At 42.6% G+C, this 19,227-nt stretch overlaps 1 protein-coding gene across 2 annotated transcripts in view; it reads left to right on the top strand.

Annotated features, from left to right (window-relative positions):
* PCNX4 (pecanex 4) overlaps window positions 1-18,286 on the top strand; it is a 32,365-nt gene extending 14,079 nt beyond the window's left edge. For both annotated transcript variants that reach the window (XM_058655370.1, XM_058655371.1), the window contains exons 3-11: window positions 3,466-3,645; window positions 3,733-4,247; window positions 4,357-4,457; window positions 4,546-4,668; window positions 6,754-7,117; window positions 9,407-9,510; window positions 12,356-13,389; window positions 13,767-13,953; window positions 17,923-18,286. In XM_058655370.1, coding sequence (XP_058511353.1) covers window positions 3,466-3,645; window positions 3,733-4,247; window positions 4,357-4,457; window positions 4,546-4,668; window positions 6,754-7,117; window positions 9,407-9,510; window positions 12,356-13,389; window positions 13,767-13,953; window positions 17,923-18,174 — 2,860 coding nt within the window. In that variant the 3' untranslated portion in view covers window positions 18,175-18,286. The remainder of the gene's footprint in view (window positions 1-3,465; window positions 3,646-3,732; window positions 4,248-4,356; window positions 4,458-4,545; window positions 4,669-6,753; window positions 7,118-9,406; window positions 9,511-12,355; window positions 13,390-13,766; window positions 13,954-17,922) is intronic.
* Window positions 18,287-19,227: the final 941 nt, after the last annotated feature.

Genomic DNA, 19,227 nt, shown 5'->3' with positions numbered 1-19,227 from the left:
AAAGCGTTTCTTAGATCTCAGGAACTTGTCTCCTTTTTCTGGGTCACTAGGCTACAGTTGTTTTCCAAGAATAAAAGCAAGCCTAGGGGAAAGTGGGCCGGAGAGCACTATGACAGAGGCTGTCATCTAGGCAACATCCGAAGAGGGCCCTTTCTGCCTGTAGGTGCTTGTCTCCTGGCCTTCTCAAAGACCAAAGGCCAGGGCTTGGCCTTCTTTTGGCTCAGCTGTCCAGTCTGATATTTTGCTGTGAGAGCCCAAAGCTGCTAAACACTTTTGACCTTGTTGCTCCAAGAATAAGGAAACCCTAGAGTCGATTCACCCCGGATACTTGCTGGAAAGCTGTCCAATTTGTTCTGCACTCCATAGTACTAGATAACCTCTGCAGGCCTCAGTGAATTGGTTTGTATGTCCTCCATGTTCAGAAGGGCACGCTGTTCACCGCACAGGCTTCAGTAACTGAGGGGCCCCAGTCCTGACGTATGCACTCCACGGTCAGACCACAGATCCTGTCATTTCCCCTGTAGATGGAGTTTTGAGTCCAGTGGTCCAGACCCTATCTGGATACAGTTAACACGAATTTGGCATTAACCAGCCCCGCAATGTCCTGCGGCTATCAGCTGCTTTTCTCCCAGCAGTGTAACACTTGCCGAGGTATAGTCACCTGAGACAGTTGCCTACAGCTGGCTGTACAGTAATAATTTTAAATAACTTCCTGTATATTTATTAAAGACAAGTGTCAGATCTATAAGGCTTTATGCACTCCTATAAAACATCTGAAGGAATACCATACATTCACATACTGCTAGCTGTTCTGAAGGAAGCCTGTTTTCCCTGCAGATGGGTCTTAGTAAGTCTGCAGAGTTTGAGATATTTTTATGTGTTAAGTTCAAAACAAAGTTCTTCCCCGATGACTTTTTTTTCTTTTAGCCTAGAAAATTATTTTTCCATTATCAGAAGCATTAGATGTCGATACAGCAGAGTAGACTGCAGTAGTCAGCTGTGGGGCTGATCATATCCAGTGAAATGGTCGCTACGAGAGTAATCCCAGCCTTTGCTTGACTTCAGTTACATACGCCTGGATTCATGATACTCTTTACTACGAATATTTCTTTGTGCCATTGCTTATTTTTTTTTTTAAAGATTTGTTATTGGAAAGCCGGATATACAGAGAGGAGGAGATACAGAGAGGAAGATCTTCCGTCCGATGATTCACTCCCCAAGTGAGCCGCAACGGGCCGATGCGCGCCGATCCGTTGCCGGGAACCAGGAACCTCTTCCGGGTCTCCCACACGTGGGTGCAGGGTCCCAAGGCTTTGGGCCGTCCTCGACTGCTTTCCCAGGCCACAAGCAGGGAGCTGGAAGGGAAGTGGAGCTGCCGGGATTAGAACCGGCCCCCATATGGGATCCCGGGGCGTTCAAGGCAAGGATTTTAGCCTCTAGGCCACGCCACCGGGCCCCATCGCTTATTTTTAAGGGAAGGCTGAAGGGTAGAATCTAGTTTCCTGAATGTAATTTTATGCAAATCATCCTACCCTTGAGTTTGCTTGCAAGCAAAGTGTTGTTTTTTTTTTAAACAGGATGAGTAAATCTGCATATTTTCTAGACCTCTCTGTGGCTTTTTATGTGGTTTGATGTTCTGTTACTTGAGTATCTTCTTCAGAATGAAAGTTCTATCTTGAAATTACACTATGAAATTGTTGTCCTCTAGCATCGCACTGCTAACGTGCTGATAAATTCTCTGCTTGTGGTCATTTGAAGGCCATGTGCTATGAGGCTAAGTGTATCAGCCGTCGTAGTTCTGATAGCTCTGAAATAAATGTGTTGGGCCATTTTTGCACCTGGGCTGTCAACATACACAGGTGAGTGACTGTCGCAGAAGTTGGCTTTCTCTTTATTTGATTTCTGACAACTCAGGTTTGCAGAGTGAGGTTATAAGTCGTGATGTAGTTTTCTTTTTTTTTTTTTTTTAAAGATTTATTCATTTTTATTACAGCCAGATATACACAGAGGAGGAGAGACAGAAAGGAAGATCTTCCGTCCGATGATTCACTCCCCAAGTGAGCCGCAACGGGCTGATGCGCGCCGATCCGAAGCCGGGAACCAGGAACCTCTTCCGGGTCTCCCACGCGGGTGCAGGGTCCCAATGCATTGGGCCGTCCTCAACTGCTTTCCCAGGCCACAAGCAGGGAGCTGGATGGGAAGTGGAGCTGCCGGGATTAGAACCTGCGCCCATATGGGATCCCGGGGCTTTCAAGGCGAGGACTTTTAGCGGCTAGGCCACGCCGCCGGGCCCGATGTAGTTTTCTCTTTAAAGAGATATCTTTGGAACACCACAGCACTCTGATATTGCTGGTCTCCAGACGCCTTGTTCTAAATGAGTTAGCAATATACTGAGAGCGTTTGTTCTTCTAGGCTTTAATGTCATATTAAATTATTTGAAACCATTTAATGATATTTTTAACCAGAAGACCTTGTATTAAATGGTAGTTTCTCCACTTAAGGTAGAGGCAGTCTCAGCTTTATAAAGAAACTATTGTATGTGTTTGTTTTCTTTTTTTTTTTTTTAAGATTTATTATTATTGGAAAGCCGGATATACAAAGAGGAGGAGAGACAGAGAGGAAGATCTTCCATCTGATGTTTCACTCCCCAAGTGAGCCGCAACAGCCGGTGCTGTGCCGATCCTATGCCGGGAACCAGGAACCTCTTCCGGGTCTCCCATTTGGGTGCAGGGTCCCAATGCATTGGGCCGTCCTCAACTGCTTTCCCAGGCCACAAGCAGGGAGCTGGATGGGAAGTGGAGCTGCCGGGATTAGAACCGGCGTCCATATGGGATCCCGGGGCGTTCAAGGCGAGGACTTTAGCCGTTAGGCCACGCCGCCGGGCCCATGTGTTTGTTTTCACACCTATTGCGCAAGAACAGTATTATAAATACTAGTAAAATTACTACAGTAGCTCGCAGAAATATAGTCTTAGGCCAAGTTTCTGATTTCTGATAGTAAACGTAGTATCTTCAAATTCTGTAGTCCAAGAACGGGGCGGTACGGAGTTAGTGGGAGGAAGAAATAGCCCTTTTTGCTAACCTTTTCACTGACATCTTACTGATTGTCAGTGATGCTTACGGCTTCTCAAAGTTAATTGTGACTTTACAGAATTTGAAGCTGTAAGAAATCGTTGGCAGAATTTCCAAGCAGTGTTGTAGTTAGATATTTAGGGAAGAATATTTTTGTGTTTCACACATCTCTGTCCAGTTCTAGTCTTTAGTTATTTCCTCCTTCACACATTTGGATCCACATGATTTGTAAGTGCACGGGACTAGTTTCTGTTAAAGGAGATGGAGAATGCTCGGGGTGTGTGTTGACATTTAGAAGTGTCCTTTTCGTTTGGTCTATGTGTTGTTTTTCCCCTTAAAAGAGTCTCTTCTTTATGGTATTTTGTGTGATTTAAGTGTTTTCATTTTCTTCTAGGTTCATGGTAAATGTATCAGCTCTTGAGCAAATAAATCAGATTTTACACATCCTGTTTGTATTTTTGCCCTTCCTGTGGGCGCTTGGAACTCTGCCCCCACCTGATGCACTTCTCTTCTGGACAATGGAGCAGGTTTTACAGTTTGGCCTTGGAGGTTCATCCATGTCAACCCGCCTGAGGTAATTTTCCTTTCTTAATGTTGATGAGATAGGTTCTGAAAGGCGTTTTTCATTTTAAGGCTGTCCGTCTGTTTTCCCTCCCTGCAGGTTGTTAGTGATGTTCGTGGTCTCTGCCGGGACGGCCGTCACATCGTACTTCATCCCCAGCTCGCTCGGTGTGGCGCTTTTCCTCACTGGACTTGGATTCTTACTGAGTCTTAACCTAGGCAGCATAGGCTTTGTCCTCATACACAGTGCGAACAGACACCACGTTGAAGCCAAACCTCAGACTTTGCCCCGTAGTTTCAAGAAACACATGCTGTGGAAAGAATGCCTGTTCTATGTTGTTATGTTAGCTTTGGCCCTCTTAGAAACTGGCATATTGCACCACTTTGTTAGGTTCTCACAGACTGCTAAAGGCAGGTCTCAGACTATTGTTGGCTACGTTTTGATGGTATTACTTGTAATCCTGTGGATACTTAGAGAGATTCAGGGTGTTTATATCTTTGGAATTTTCCGAAACCCTTTCTATCCGAAGGATGCGCAAACAGTGTCTGCGTTCTTAGAGAAGCAGACGAAGCTGATGACAGTCGGTGCTGTCCGACGGATTCTGCTGACCCTAGGTAGGAAGGTGAAATGTGCTCATTAAAAACGCCCTCCCTAGTTGTCAAAAGAAAGCACAGCAGAAGAAAACTGCATTGCCATAGTTAACTTTGTCTTTTTCATTTGTAGTGTCACCTTTTGCTGTGGTGGCATTTCTCTCGCTGGACAGCTCGCTACAGGGGCTCCACTCTGTCTCTGTCTCCATTGGGTTCACAAGAGCTTTTAGGATGGTAATGCTCGTTTCTACCTAAGTGTATTTTCCTACCGCTGAGCTTATCCAGTCCTACCTAACGCACGTGGGTAACCTGTGTGCTGCAGGTGTGGCAGAATACAGAGAATGCTTTGCTGGAAACCGTCGCCGTGTCTGCTGTCCCCTTGTTCATCTCCACTGCAGATTCGTGGTGGGACACCAGGCTGAATACTGGAATCAGACTCTTATTGGTAAATATGTTTTTGCAGCTTTTTTGAGATGCATCCCATAGCCCATAACATTTAACGGTTTAAAGCATATCGCATAGTGGTGTATATTTTGCAGCCTTGTACACATTTTAAAACATTTTCCAAGAAGAACCTATACCCCAAGGATATTGGGTTCAATTCCAGAGCACTGCAAGAACAGCAGATACCACAATAAAATGAGTTACACAATTATTTTGTTTCTCAGTGCAATAGTATATCATTAACCAAAAATATGTACCTTAAGTGCTATGTTGTAAAAAGATAGCAATGATTATCTGAGATGTTGAGAAAATTACACTGATAGATTTTTTTCTCTTTGTAGAAGTGTAACAAACCTTGTTTTTAAATAACGCAAGTTGTAACTTACACAATATTTGTAAATTATGCAATTTGTAAATAACACAATATTTGTAAATTATGCAATTTGTAAGTAACACAGTATTTGTAAATTATAAAGAAGCAAAATACAAAAAAAAAAAAAAAAAAAGAAAAGAAAGAGTAGCCTGGTATAAATTAATAGGCATTGCTCAGGATACTCTGTACTGGCCCCACCTGTCCCAGCCCCAGCAACCACTTACCTTTTTTTTTTTTCTGGATTTGCCTGTTCTGTCACATTCCAAATGAGTGCAATTACTCATTACTCATAAAATAAAGCAGTCCAAAAGGACGGATATCCTATGTTTTCTCTGACATAAGGCAGCCTTCATGCAAAGCACAGAACAAATATGCCCATGCAAATTATGCACAAAACTGCATAGCAATATTCATTTTAAGTCAAAAAGCATAAATAACTTAAATATCCATCATCCAATGAATGAATGAGTTAAATGTGATGTGTATTATTTGGCAATAGGAAATAAGTAATGATACATGGTATAACATGAATGAACCTTGAAAGCAAGTTCAAGAAGCCAGGAGGAATACCATGCTGTAATTCCATCTGTTGCCGTCATCTGGGTTATCCCGTGTGGCTTTGTGTTATGTCTAAGAAACACAGCTTACTGAAAAATCTTGAGCTTTATAACTTGAGCTCTTAGGAGCCTACGCTCTCCACTGAGCTCATTTGTATATGTATTGTGAGGTAGGATAGCAGATTTATTCTTTGCCTGTGGGTGTACGACTCTCCTAGCATTGTTCGTTGAAAGGAGTGTTAGTGACTTTTTATCCTTCTAAAATGTCATGTGACTCTAAACGTTAAAGTTCCTTTCTGTATTAAGCTTCTTTCCGTTTTTCCACATCTGCCCTTGTGTCAGCCCTGTCCTGGCTTGACTCCGGTGACTCGGTGGGACACCGATGTGGAAGTTGGGAAGGGTGGCTTCGCCAGGCAGTCCTTGCCCACGATTGCTACAGTGGTTCTAGCACTCTTGCACTGCTGCCTCAGGACTGGTTCCACTGTCAGTTTCTACAAAACAACAACAAAACACACCTCTGAGGCTTTGATGGGGAGCACCTCAAATCTGTGCATCAGTTGGGGGAAATATTGCCGTCTTAAACATACCGATTCTGGGGCCAGCGCCCTGATATAGCAGGTTAAGCAGCCACTTCCTGTGCTGACCTCCATATGGGTGTCTGTTCAAGTCCCAGCTGTCCTACTTTCAGTTCAGCTCCCTGCTAATATGCCTGGGAAAGCAGTGAAAGATGGCTCAGATTTTGGGTCCTGCACCAATTCGGCAGACCAGGAACAAGCTCCTGGCTTCAGGCTGACGCAGCTGTGGCATCTGGAAAGTGAGCCTGTACGTGGACAACCCGTCTCCTCTTCTGTCTGTAAACCTGCCTGTCAAATTAAATAAATCTTGTAAAACTATTAATACTATGAGCTCAGCCTTAATATGTAGATGGTACTGTTGGTTCTCTGTGGTGTTACTTTACAAAAATAAAGCTCGCAGTTAAAAATGTAGCCTTATTTGTTAACAGTGAGGTTAGAGAAAATTATAGCGAAGAATCACATATTTCCTCAAAAATACTGGAACACTAGTTACCATTAATTCTGTAGTTTTCCGTACGTGATCTTGAAAATTCCCAGACGCCTCTGAAGGATAACCCCCAGTTCCTTTCCTGTCCCTGCAGGTCGGTATTCTGCGGGATCGTCTGATTCAGTTCGTGTCAAAGTTGCAGTTTGCTGTGACCGTACTCGTGACGTCGTGGACAGAAAAAAAGCAGCGTCGAAAAACCACCACTGCTCTGTGTGTGCTCAACGTGGTCTTCTCCCCATTGGTGCTGCTTTTCATTGTGTTCTCTTCGCTGCTCTCCTCCCCCTTACTGCCGCTCTTCACGCTGCCCGTGTTCCTGGTGGGCTTCCCCCGGCCTGTCCAGAGCTGGCCCGGGGCAGTGGGCAACACCGCCTGCGTGTGCGCCGACACGGTGTTCTACCACCAGATGGTCCCCAGGCTGAGTGCCGCGCTGCAGACGGCCATGGCCGCCGGGAGCCTAGGTGAGTGAGTAGTATATATAGATTCTTATGAAAAATCATTTTTCTTTTTTTTTGTATAAGAAATAGTCTGCATTTTTGAAACTTACCCAATTCCAGTTCATTTTTATTATATAATGCTAGGTGACGTTCCAACACCTGTGGATGTAAGCTTACATCTGAATAATAAAAAAGAAATAGTACTTACATTTCCCTAATAAGTGTTTTCTAGGAGGAAAAAAAGGACAAAAAATGTAAAAAGTTTGGCACTATAAAGTCTTGAGTAGCGTGGGGAACAAGGATCGGCCTCCGCTGAGCTGCCAGGGGATGTAACCACCATGAGGAGTGAGTTTGCATTCTCTAGAAAGATGTGCCTGTCTCGGGACCTAGAGATTCCCGTTTGAGATTCGGTGATCCAGTGATTTCAGTTCTGTTGGAAGTTGATACTTGTGTCTGGGAGGTCTGTAGAGCACTTCCAGATTCTATAACTGATTAGGAATACTCAGCTAAGATTTAGTGTTGCATAGATACAAAACAAAATCAGCAAAAGGAAAAGTCATGTATGTTAAAGAGCAGATGTAAATGAAGAGTTTTATGTTAAAGTCACACATGTTAAAGAGCAGCTATAAGCCACGAGTCCTCTCCCAGAGAGTCACCTGCAGGATTCCTCGGCTGTGAGTCATGACCATGTGGGTGGTGTGCTGATTGTCACAGAAGCACCTTGAGGCCAGATCACAGAGACACCCTCTGTCTACTAGATCACAGTATTCTGGACTCCCAGAAAGAGTCTGCTCAGTTGGGCACAAGAGACCAAGCTGATTCTCAGCTGCCAGCCAGAGCAGACTTGATGGGCACTCCTTGTGAGGATAACACTCACTGCTACAGTGGTACTTCTTTTCTGAACAGCATGTTGTACAAGCAGACAGGCACAAAGATGTAGTCTGCCATAATATTTAATTACTGGAAACACCTGTTATCAACAGCAAAGTGGTTACAGTAATGAAATTGAACTACTTGCAATCAACATGGATAAATCTCAGATGCAGAATTAAGAAACGCCAAGTTAAAATATTGGTACCGGGGCTGGCATAATGGTTCAATTAGCTAATTCTCTACCTGCAAGCACCAGTATCCCATATGGGTGCCAATTCATGTCCCAGCTGCCCCACTTCCCATCTGGCTCTCTGCTTTTGGCCTGGGAAAGCTATCAAGGATGGCCCACTTGGGATGCTGTACCCGCATGGGAGACCCTAAGGGCACCACAGGCTCCTGGCTTTTAGATCGGCTCAGCTCTGGCCATTGGAGTCACTTGGGGAGTGAACCAGAGGGTGGAAGATCTTTGTCTCCTTCTCTCTGCAAATCTGCCTTTCTAATAAAAAGAAATCTTTCAAATAAAATATTGGTACAGAGTAAGTAAAGCATTTTGTATAAATTTTGAAGCTATAAAACATTGTTATCTAACAAAAATGTCTAAAGCATTTTAAATCATTAATGTACAGTAGGTTTTTATATATTTAATACTTTTTGTAATATAGTTAACAGATACTGAACATTTTATGTAACAGTTTCTGCCTTGTTTTCTTGGAAAACATGCTCATAAAATTTTATGTGTTATCACCTATAGTTTGTTTTGACTTCTCATGTAAACATCCTAACTTAAAAAAAATTTTTTTTTCATTTTATCTGATGAGGTCTTCTCTCAGCTAATTTACTCCCCAGACACCCAGGATGGCTGGGCTATGTCTGAAACCCAGAGCCCAGAACTCACTCTGAGTCTCGCATACAGGTGACCGGAAACCACATACTCAGCCTCCCAGGATGCGCATGAGCAGGAAGCTGATCTGGTAGCAAAGCCAGGACTCAGACCAGGCACTGAAATGGGACACACGATATTCCTACACCTTAAAAAAAAAAAGGTTCTCATTTGTGTGAGACACAGAGAAATGGCTCCCAAGAGCTAGTTCACTTCCCAAATGCCTATGTCATTGAGAACCGAGCTAGCCAGGAGCGGAGCACAGCTTGAAGATCTGACCTGGGTATCATGGTAGCTAGCTGGGCCGTCACCGCTGCTTCCCAGAACATGCGTTAGCAGAAGGGCAGCATCAGGAGCCAGAACCGGGTATCCACCGTGGCACTGCAGTGTGGGAGCAGGTGGCCTACCTGGTGTCTGACCCCAGGGCAAACATCTGCCCTTCACCTCCTGAGAGAGTAGAGGAGTTGCGAATTAATTCTACTTGTGCTGTGAGTTTTGGAGATTGACAAGACAAATAACAAAGCTTGGAAAATGATTCTTTTCTTTCTATTTTATTTTAGGTATTCTCGTACCTGGATCTCATTACTTGGGCCGTTTTCAGGACCGCTTAATATGGATAATGATTCTGGAATGTGGTTATACGTACTGCTGTATTAACATTAAGGTTAATGTCCCTTTAACACCTCATTAGTATTTTTATAAAACATATTTAAATGTCCTCTTTTATAAGCCATCAAACATTTAAAAGCTCAGTTTGAAAGAAGAGTAGCATTATTACTTGTCAAAACAAGTAGTGATTTTTAAGGTATAATTCAATAAACACATTTTGATAGGTAAACCAGTGTTGATTTTAGCAAAACGTACTTCCTTCCTTTTCTTCTAGTCCTGTGTTTTTATTCCTTGCTTTTGAGCATCCTCAGAACGAGGATCAGCCATTTTCAGCATCGATATCACATTAACAATAAAGATGTGATATTGGGGTTGCTTGTTAGCATATTTCTGGTTTCTCACACCAGGTTATCGACTCCGTCACTCTGCCACAGTGTCCATGACCGTCACACTGCTAACTCCAGGAAACAGCTCCCACATGTTATTCCCTGTTGGTGTGCTTGCTTCCTGTTCTTCTCTTCCTGTCAGTGTCCCGGAACCCTGCAGTTCTTCTGTCCTTCAGAACGCCTGGGACAAACAATGCTGGATCACATTTGCCTCCTTTTTTTTTTTTACTTCTGCACCTCCCCTCACCTCCAATAAGAAATCTCGTCACTTTACGTTTAAGCTACATCCTAGATCCTGTTACCTTTCAGCGTCTTGGTTTCGACCACCTCCATCTCTTGATAACCGCACACGTGCAGCCAGTTGGTCTTTCCTATTGTCAACCAGCATGGTCTTTGGAATCTGAGACAGATGATGTCACTTCTCAGCTCAAAGCCCGGCAGGGAGTCTGGTTCAGAGTAAAAGCCAAGTCCCTCTCTGGCTTCTTTTATTTAATTGTCTCACTCTAGCCCGGCCTGCTGGCCGTTCCCTTGCCTGGAACATGCTTCCTTCAGATGACCGTACAGCCTTCTGTGTCACTCCCCTCTGTAGATCTCCTGGGCCATCCTCTCAAAATTACACTCTCATCTCAGTAATCCCAACCCTTGTCTTACTTTACTTTTTCCTTGTTTTCATGATTCTTGCACCCCTTTAAAGGCTAGATACTCTACTGACCAGTTTTGTTCATTGCCTGTGTCCCTAATGCAAATGTCACCAGAGGAGAAATTCCTAGTTTGTATTCAGGATTAAGTCTTAAGCCCTTGGAACAGAGGCACAGGATAGATATTTAATTAATATTTGTTGAATAAGTAATGAATGAAATGGGGATTTTTTGGGGGGGGTTATTTTCGCACAGACTGGGTAAATTGCAGGGTACAAAAAAGGTGTCCTTTAGTGACTAGCTGCTATAATATCTCTGAAGAACTTGCTGGAATTGGGGTTTCTCTTGCCCCACCGCAGACCTGCTGGGTCAGGAACCTTGGGGCTGGACCTGTGCTGCTGAGTATACCGTCTGACCCTGACTCACCAGAAGTCGGAGAGCCTCTATCCTAACCTGGATGAGAAGGCGACAAATCACACGAGCCTCCAGGCATTGGGATTGCTTAACTTTACCCTGTATTTTAAAGTATACGAATCTATAACACCTGACAATGTGGGTTCTTTCATTGGTCTTTTGTGTTCCAACACTTGTGGTTTAAAAGGGGGCCTGTTTTCCATTCAAAAAACAAAGCCTAGGGCAACTACTGGTGTTCATATTGATACTTTAAAGTTGACAAAATCGAATCTATAGAACCCTGTGTGCGGGGTTGTTTTTCTTTGAAACAGAAGGAAAAGGACCCAGGATGACTGACCTGCTAAAGTTGTATGTGTCACCTCTTGGGGCCCTGAGTCAACAACGGTCTCTAATGGGGCCACTGTCATGACTAGCAGATGAACCCTTGGCCATGACAATGCCAGCATCTCATGTGGGCGCCAGGTTGTATCCCAGCTGCAGTGGGCTCTCACGTAGTTTCATAGAAATATATGAATAAATTGTAATAATAGACAGTGACCAGCTATATCCTCTCCAGTGATTTTTTTTTCCCCCTAGGGAAATAACCAAAATATGTTTAAAACATATAACCAATATGTTGTTGTTAAAATAGCCAAAATATGTTAAAATAGTAACATTCAGGTATTTGTTGCATAGTGTGTACCAGATACAGGTATGTGTGCTAGGCAGGGGCTTAGTCATTGGAGGTATACTAGGAACCAAAAAAGAACTGCTTTATGCGGGTCATGTGTTTGGAGGAGACTGACAGTAATCAAATAAATACTGTCTTCATGTACTCACTTTAAAACATTAAATTATGGCACATTCATACATCTTCTATCATCTGTAAAGGAAAAGACTGTAACTTGGTTTTTGTCTCTCCAAAACAAATAATGTGTGTTTTGGCCATGACTATAAACAGTTGACATCATCTTTAGTCTCAGTATCCAACATCAAATATTAAACACCATTAAATTAAGGTGTACTTCTTTAAGAATTTTTTTTTTTTAAGAAGATTAATTTTGTTGGAAAGTCAGGTTTCCCGAGAGAAGGAGATACAGAGAGAAAGATCTTCTGTCTACTGGTTGATGCCCCTCGTGGCAACAATGGCCAGAGCTGAGCTGATCCAAAGCCAGGAACCAGGAACTTCTGGGTCTCCCATGTGGGTGCAGGGTCTCAAGGCTTGCTGCCATCCTCTGCTGCTTTCCCAGGCCACAAGCAGGGAGCTGGAAGGGAAGTGGAGCAGCTGGAACACCAATCAGTGCCCATATGGGATCTCAGCATGTGTAAGGCAAGGACATTAGCCACTGATGCATCGCACTGCGCCCAGAAAGATTTTTTGTCTTTTTCCATCTTCCTTATGATAAGATTTCTGTAGGCATTTTGTAAGATTTACTGTCCTCTGTGTAATAATCATAAACTTAAAATTTTTTTATTTCTTTAGGGGTTAGAATTGCAAGAAACATCATGTCATACCGCGGAAGCTCAAAGAGTTGATGAAGTATTTGAAGATGCGTTCGAGAAAAGTTACAGAAATGTGTGTTCCCTTAATGAACATTTTGCAAACATCTTGACACCCTGTACCGTTTTGCCTGTAAAACTATATTCTGATGCCAGGAGTGTCCTCTCTGGCATAATAGATTGTCATGAAAATGTGAAAGAATTTAAAGGTGACCTGGTTAAGGTGCTTGTGTGGGTACTTGTTCAGTACTGCTCGAAAAGGCCCAGACGGAAGGAGAGTGTTCACCAGACGGGAGAGGAGGGGCAGGCACCTCCAGTGCCCCTGGCCGCCGACGCTTCCCCGTGCCCCAGATCCTCGGAAGACACGAGTAGTTTAAAATCAGGAACTTCAGCTGACTGGTCTAGTGATGATATTTTTGATGATGAGCCCGCTATCGAAAAAGGAAAAGTGGGAAAGGATCAATCGAAAGCCTTGCCAGATGCAAAGTTGCCAATTCCAGGATCGATAGAATCCAGGAGGGTCAGTGACGGTGCGGTTGGCTCGCTCGCCGAAGACCGCCTCTTCCAAGCAGTTATGTTTGCATACCCTGCTGTTGACAAAGGAAAACAGGAAGACTTGGCATGCATCCCTCTCGTGGAGTTCACCTGTGCACACTCGCACCTGCTGAGCCTGCCTGCGGAGTGGAGGTCCAGCCATATGCCTCATTCCAGACTGAAGGAGATGCGCTCATTATTTCCGGAAGATTGGTACCAATTTGTTTTAAAGCAGTTAGAATGCTTCCATTCAGAAGAAAAGGCCTCCGATATATTGGAAGAAATTGTAAAGGATAGAGTGTTACAAGACTTTTATGTGCAGATAGTAATGACTTGTTACTATACTTTCTTTGAAATTGACAGCGTGATTCCGAGTCCTGGGTATCTAATGAGAGTTTACAGTGATGCTCTGCCTTGGTCGGTTGCCTTGAATTGGCTCAGAGAAAGACCAGAACTGCACCAGCTGGCAGTGAAAGCCTTCAGGTAACACATCCTCATTGTATGCAAAGTGTAACGTTGGCAGGAAGATGTTCACATTTTTTTTATTACCTATAGTAGAATACTTCATTTCTGATTTTAAAATGATCACTTTCTTCTTTTAAAAATTATTGGTGTATATTGTGATTTTTATCAGAAGCACATTTTAATTTGAACTTTCTGTGGTTTTACTGACGTGGAAACTTTTCTATGGTTCAGTGGGTTTCTTCATCTTAACTGCGTCTTTCTCAGCTTCTTATCTGAAATGTAAGTTATTTCAATTCCTGCTTGAATAATATTGATTGAACACAATGTATTTTATCTACACAATAATAAGGAAATATTTGAAAATTCTTTGGTTCTCCATTTTTTTTTTTTTTTAGATATACTTTGAAGCTAATGATTGATAAAGCAAGTTTAGGTCCAATACAAGACTTTAAAGAATTAATTAACTACCTTAAAGAATATGAAAGTGACTGGTACATTGGTTTGGTGTCTGAAGAAAAGTGGAGAGGAGCAATTTTGCAGGAAAAGCCATACCTGTTTTCTCTGGGCTATGACCCCAATATGGTAAGGTTAAAGATGTTTTTAAAGATTTTCACAGATCAACTTTAACGGAAATGAGTTACAAATTATTTGAACTAGATAACAAATACTATAATATTCTAGAAGCTTAGATGTAATATATGTAATAGCTGTTGTCTCAAGGCATTTGTAAGCAGGACTTTTGGGTAAGGTATTCCAACCTAAGAACACTGGTTTTGTTACTTTTGACACTTGAGTTGGAGCCGAACAAAAATGTTGCCATGGTACAGTGACTGGCTTTTAAGATAGCTAAGTATGTACTTCTCACTAATGGATCATATTTCTTTGCCCAATTAGGATGTATGAATGATCACTTTAGATTTGGCCGCTAGAAGAGAAATCTATTTGTAACTGGTAAAGTATTTCTCTTGATAACATCTGTACTTTATTTGAAACAAACCAGGCTCATGAAAATTTAGTGAATCCAAATAGGAGATGGCTTTTTAAAGTTTAGTACTTGTTCTTTTTTTTTTTTTAAGATTTATTTTATTTTTGTTACAAAGTCAGATATACTGAGAGGAGGAGAGATAGAGAGGAAGTGGAGCTGCCGGGATTAGAACCAGCAGCCATATGGGATCAAGGCGAGGACCTTAGCCACTAGGCCACACCGCCGAGCCCCTAGTATTTGTTCTTAATGCATTTAAAATGTGATCCAGGCCACACAGCAGGGAAGACTCATTGTCACAAGTGTGCTGTGGGCTCAGTATTGCTAACTACTAGAGAAATGTGATTCAAAACCACAAAGAGGTGTCATCTCACTGTAGTTATCAGGACTGTTATTAGAAATGAATAATATACTGGTAAGCATGAAGAGAGGAGGAACTCAGTGCTGCTTGGGAAGGATGGGAACGAGGCCGGTGTTTGTGGAGAAGAGAATGCAGCAGAAGGCTTACCGTGGGACTCATTGTCTCCCTTCTGGAAAATACCCTGAGAGAATGACAGAGGCCTCAACCCCGTGTTCACTGCAGCACTGTTTACAGTGATCAACATGAAATTGACACAGGATAAATGAATGGAGTGAGGTGTGCATACGCACATATACGGAAGTATTCTACCTTAAATAAGAATAAAATTCTGGTATTTGCAGCAAAATAGGTAGAACTAGATATCATAGTGTTAAGACAATTCTTTCTAGCATTTGGAACTTAAAATGAAGAATTATTATAAATGATGATATGTGTGTATATGCTCTGAATTTAAAACGGGTTTCTAGAAGCGAGGGAGGGTAAATGGGATGAGGAGGTTGGAGAATGTTTACAAAACACAGGGGGAAGTAATAGATTCTAGCCCGTGGGAGCACAGCAGGGTGACTGGGGACAGTGACATAGGAAGTACAATAGAGGAAGCTGGTAGGCTGCAGAAAAGATAAGAAAATGGAAATATTGGTTTCTTAGAATGGTCAAGTTCAAGCTAGGCGTTTGTGTTGAAAAGTTGCATTGTGCCTCTTAAAAATAAGCAAATATTGCCCGTTAACCTAAAATTGTTTAGAAGCAGCTGGTGTGGTAGCACAGTGGATTGACTTGAGATGCTGGCATCCCATATCGGAGTGCTAGTTTGAGTCCCCAGTGCTCTGCACCTGCTGAGGAGCCTCAGAAGGTAATGGAAGGTGGCCCGAGTAGTTCCTGTTACCCACGCGGACACCTCAGTGGAGTTTCTGGCTCCTGCCTTCCACCTGACACAGACCTGGCTGTTGGAACCATTTGGGAAGTGAGCCAGTGGATAGGAAGATGTGGGCAACAGTTTGGTTCCTGGCAGCTCCACTTCCAAAAACCAGTTGGTGGGTCTGGCGAGTAGCCTAGTGCCTAAATCCTTGCATTGTTTCCGTCCGGGTGTAAGATTTTTCTCTCTGTATCTCTTTATATATATATATCTCTGTATCTCTTTTATAATAAATTAATCTTTATAAAAAAAGATTAGTAAGGAAAAACACCTAGTATCATACTAATTGGTGAAATCAGTAATACTCCCAAGACCAGGAGAAAAAGGCTTCACAGTCTTTCCCATTTTATTGAGCTTTGTGCTAGAGGTTCTGCCTAGGTGGTGTGGAGTGAGGTGTTTATGTCCCTGCCAGCAGCACCACTTAGGGACGTGGATCCCTAATTCCCTCTGTGATGGGAGGACGAGGGAGGGCCGTCGGGAGGTAACCAGGCTTAGATGAGGTGATGTTGGATGAGAGGATGAGGAGGCGACAGAGCCTCTTGTCTCTGCCTTATCAAGGCATTGCAACAAAATGGCTGTCTACACCAGGGAGAACCCTTTGCAGAACCTGACCATGGACCAGCATTGTGGCACAACTGATTCAACTGCTATGTGCAGATTGCCACATCCCGTAGTGAAGTACCAGTTCCACTTCAGCCTCCTCATGCTACACCTGGGAAAGTAGAAGATAGCCCAGGTCCTTGGGTCCCTGCCACCTGATTTTCAAAATCATACTTTTGGCACAAGAGTAATCCTATAAATCAGTGGAATTCAACCCAGAGTCCAGAAATAAATCCATTGGTCTTTGGTCAAGTGGTTTTCAGCACGGATCATTTAGTGGAAAAAGGAATCAAGTTTTAAAAGAAAAAAAGAGTAGTATTGAGACAGGTGGTTAGCTGACTATGGAGGATTCTCAGGCCTGGTGCAATCAGTGATTACCACAGACTGGTAACTTGCAAAGCAAAGATTTATTCTCCCAGTTCTGGAGGCTGGAATTCTGAACTCGGGGTGCCATTGAGCTTCCACTTAACAGTTCCTCACTTTAGCATGTACTCAAGAGAAGCAAAAACATAGTCCCAGATAGAAACTAGGACATAGATATTTATAGCACCGTGACTTACAAATGCTAAACAACCCAGCTGTGTATCACCTGATGAATGGATAAACAAGTTCAGTAGTCCCAAATAGTGGAATATAACACCGTCGTTAAAAAGGAATGGAGTACTGATAACATACTGCAAAACAGATGAACCATTAAAATACAGTAAGTGAAAAAAAAAAAGTTAAAACCACATAATACAAAGCTTAGTTAATATGAAATTTCCAGAATAGACTGTATAGGATGTAAAATATACTTGCTCAAAGTGGAGAGCAGAGCATGAAGGAGCAGGAAGATGATAGCTAGAGTACAGAGGAGTTTTAATGGAATCTATGAAAAGGTTCTAAAATTAACATGTTGGTTACATATATCAACACACCACTGATTCGTACACATTAAAGGAGTAAATAGCACGGAATGTGAATTACATTTTAAAAAAAAAAAAGGAAACTTTAAAAAGAGCCTGTTGCCTGACTAGTATTTGTTACTTCTGCGTTACTGAAGCCGCATGAAGTGAGAGGTTAAAGAAGCAAGGGGGAGAAGCCGCTGGGATCTCACTGTTGCAGTGAGTGAAGTGGCTGCCAGGGAACTTTCTCCTACTTGTTCAAAGAGCTAAGAAAATCAAGGCGATATGATGTGATGCTTGACTCTGAAGAGAAGCAACTTTTTCATGTATACATTTTAAAATTCAATTTCGTTTCCTTGAAAAGGCTGATTCACAGAAAAGACAGGAAAGATGTTCCTTCCGCCAGTTCACTCCCCAGATGACTGCAGTGGCTGGAGCTGAGCCAAACCAGAGCCAGGAGCCAGGAGCCCGCTCCAGGCTGCAGAGTCCTAAGGCTATGGGGCATCTTGCACTGCTTTCCCAGGACACAAGCAGGGAGCTGGATGGGAAGTGGAGTAATGGAACACGAACCAATGCCCTTCTGGGATGCTAGTGCTTACAGGTGGAGGATTAGCCTGTTGAAGCATCATGCGGTCCCCAGTGTGCATGCATTGTAAAACACAGTTTTAGGTGTTTTGATCTTGTGAGAAAGTTTACCTGACTACTGTCATGGGGTGTTGCGAGGGGGAGGGGAGGGGTGGCAAGTTTGTTAATAAAATAAAGCTAAAAGGAATCTTCTTTTTCTTTCCCTTCCTCCTGCTCTACTCTGAAGGGAGTTTATACTGGGAGAGTGCTCACCCTTCAGGAGTTGCTGTTCCAAGTCGGCAAGTTGAATGCTGAAGCTGTGAGAGGTCAGTGGGCCAATCTTTCATGGGAACTGCTTTATGCTACAAATGATGACGAGGAACGTTACAGCATACAAGCTCACCCGCTTCTCCTGAGAAACCTCACAGTACAAGCAGCAGATCCTCCACTGGGGTATCCCATTTATTCTTCAAAACCTCTGCATATAAGACTGCATTAGAGCTTACTTCTAAAGTCATGCAAGAGAAGTGTGTATTTTTTCATCCTGGAAAGTTCCCATGTAATGATTGAAACTGCAGTGGGTTGTTCCCAACCCGCCTCAGATGCTGAGAAAACTAAGCTTAACGTGCACTCTCTTCAGAATCTCCGTGGTTTAAAAACTATGTTTATGTCTAACATAAAAGTTAGAAGAAGTTGGCCAATATTTGTGCCCTGTGAATTGTGTTAAGCTTTGGGTAGCTATGATAAAACATTTCTAAAGGATTAGATCATTTTTAAGGCTTTATTAAATAGTAGGTGATTTGCCTTCCAAAAGTCAACAGCTACATAATTTTTTACATATGGAAAATGTATAAATATCAGTGTTTTAAAATGATAATCTTATTGAGGGTAAACATATGCATATATTTATTTGAAATACTGTGTGTCAAATATGGTCTCAATGTTTTTTATATAATGTATTCATATTCTTTTCATATAAATATGTACTTTGATGCAAAAATCTTTAAGAGTGTTTCATAAAATATTTTCCAATAAAATGTTTTCTTTCCTTTCCAAATAGTCTTTTGGTATAGATCAAAGGAACGGAGCTCATTCCGTCCGTCACGTGAGTGCTCATGGGAAGAGCCACGTTAGGGCCGTCTGGGTGTGATGTCTAGAGACCGTTTCATAAACCTTACTGGCTATGTAATGCACTTGAACGATGACCTGCCAACCAGAAGCACCAGTTACTAGGATCGAGGTTTAAGAGTTAAAGAGAAGAAAGAGGGGACATTTTCACGCCATGAACACAATTTTATCTTCATTAATTTGCTGTTTAGGAACATCTTACCACTACTTAAAAGGGGATGAGGCTTGAATTTGTGTCGGGAAAGGCATGAGTTTCTTCACCTTAGTGTAGAAACCTGCTAGATCGCTACTACAATGCACTGTGTGGGAAAGATCCAAACTGATTTTAAGCCTGTTCGTTGGATTGAGTGTATGGATTCGTTCACTCCTGCAGTGTCTCTTTGGCTAACTTCTTAGTTACCAGCTTCATGGGACTTGGCAGTTA

Source organism: Ochotona princeps, chromosome 26 (genome assembly GCF_030435755.1).
Source record: "Ochotona princeps isolate mOchPri1 chromosome 26, mOchPri1.hap1, whole genome shotgun sequence".
NCBI classification, from domain to species: Eukaryota; Metazoa; Chordata; class Mammalia; order Lagomorpha; family Ochotonidae; genus Ochotona; species Ochotona princeps.
This window is presented reverse-complemented; position numbering and strand designations above follow the sequence as displayed.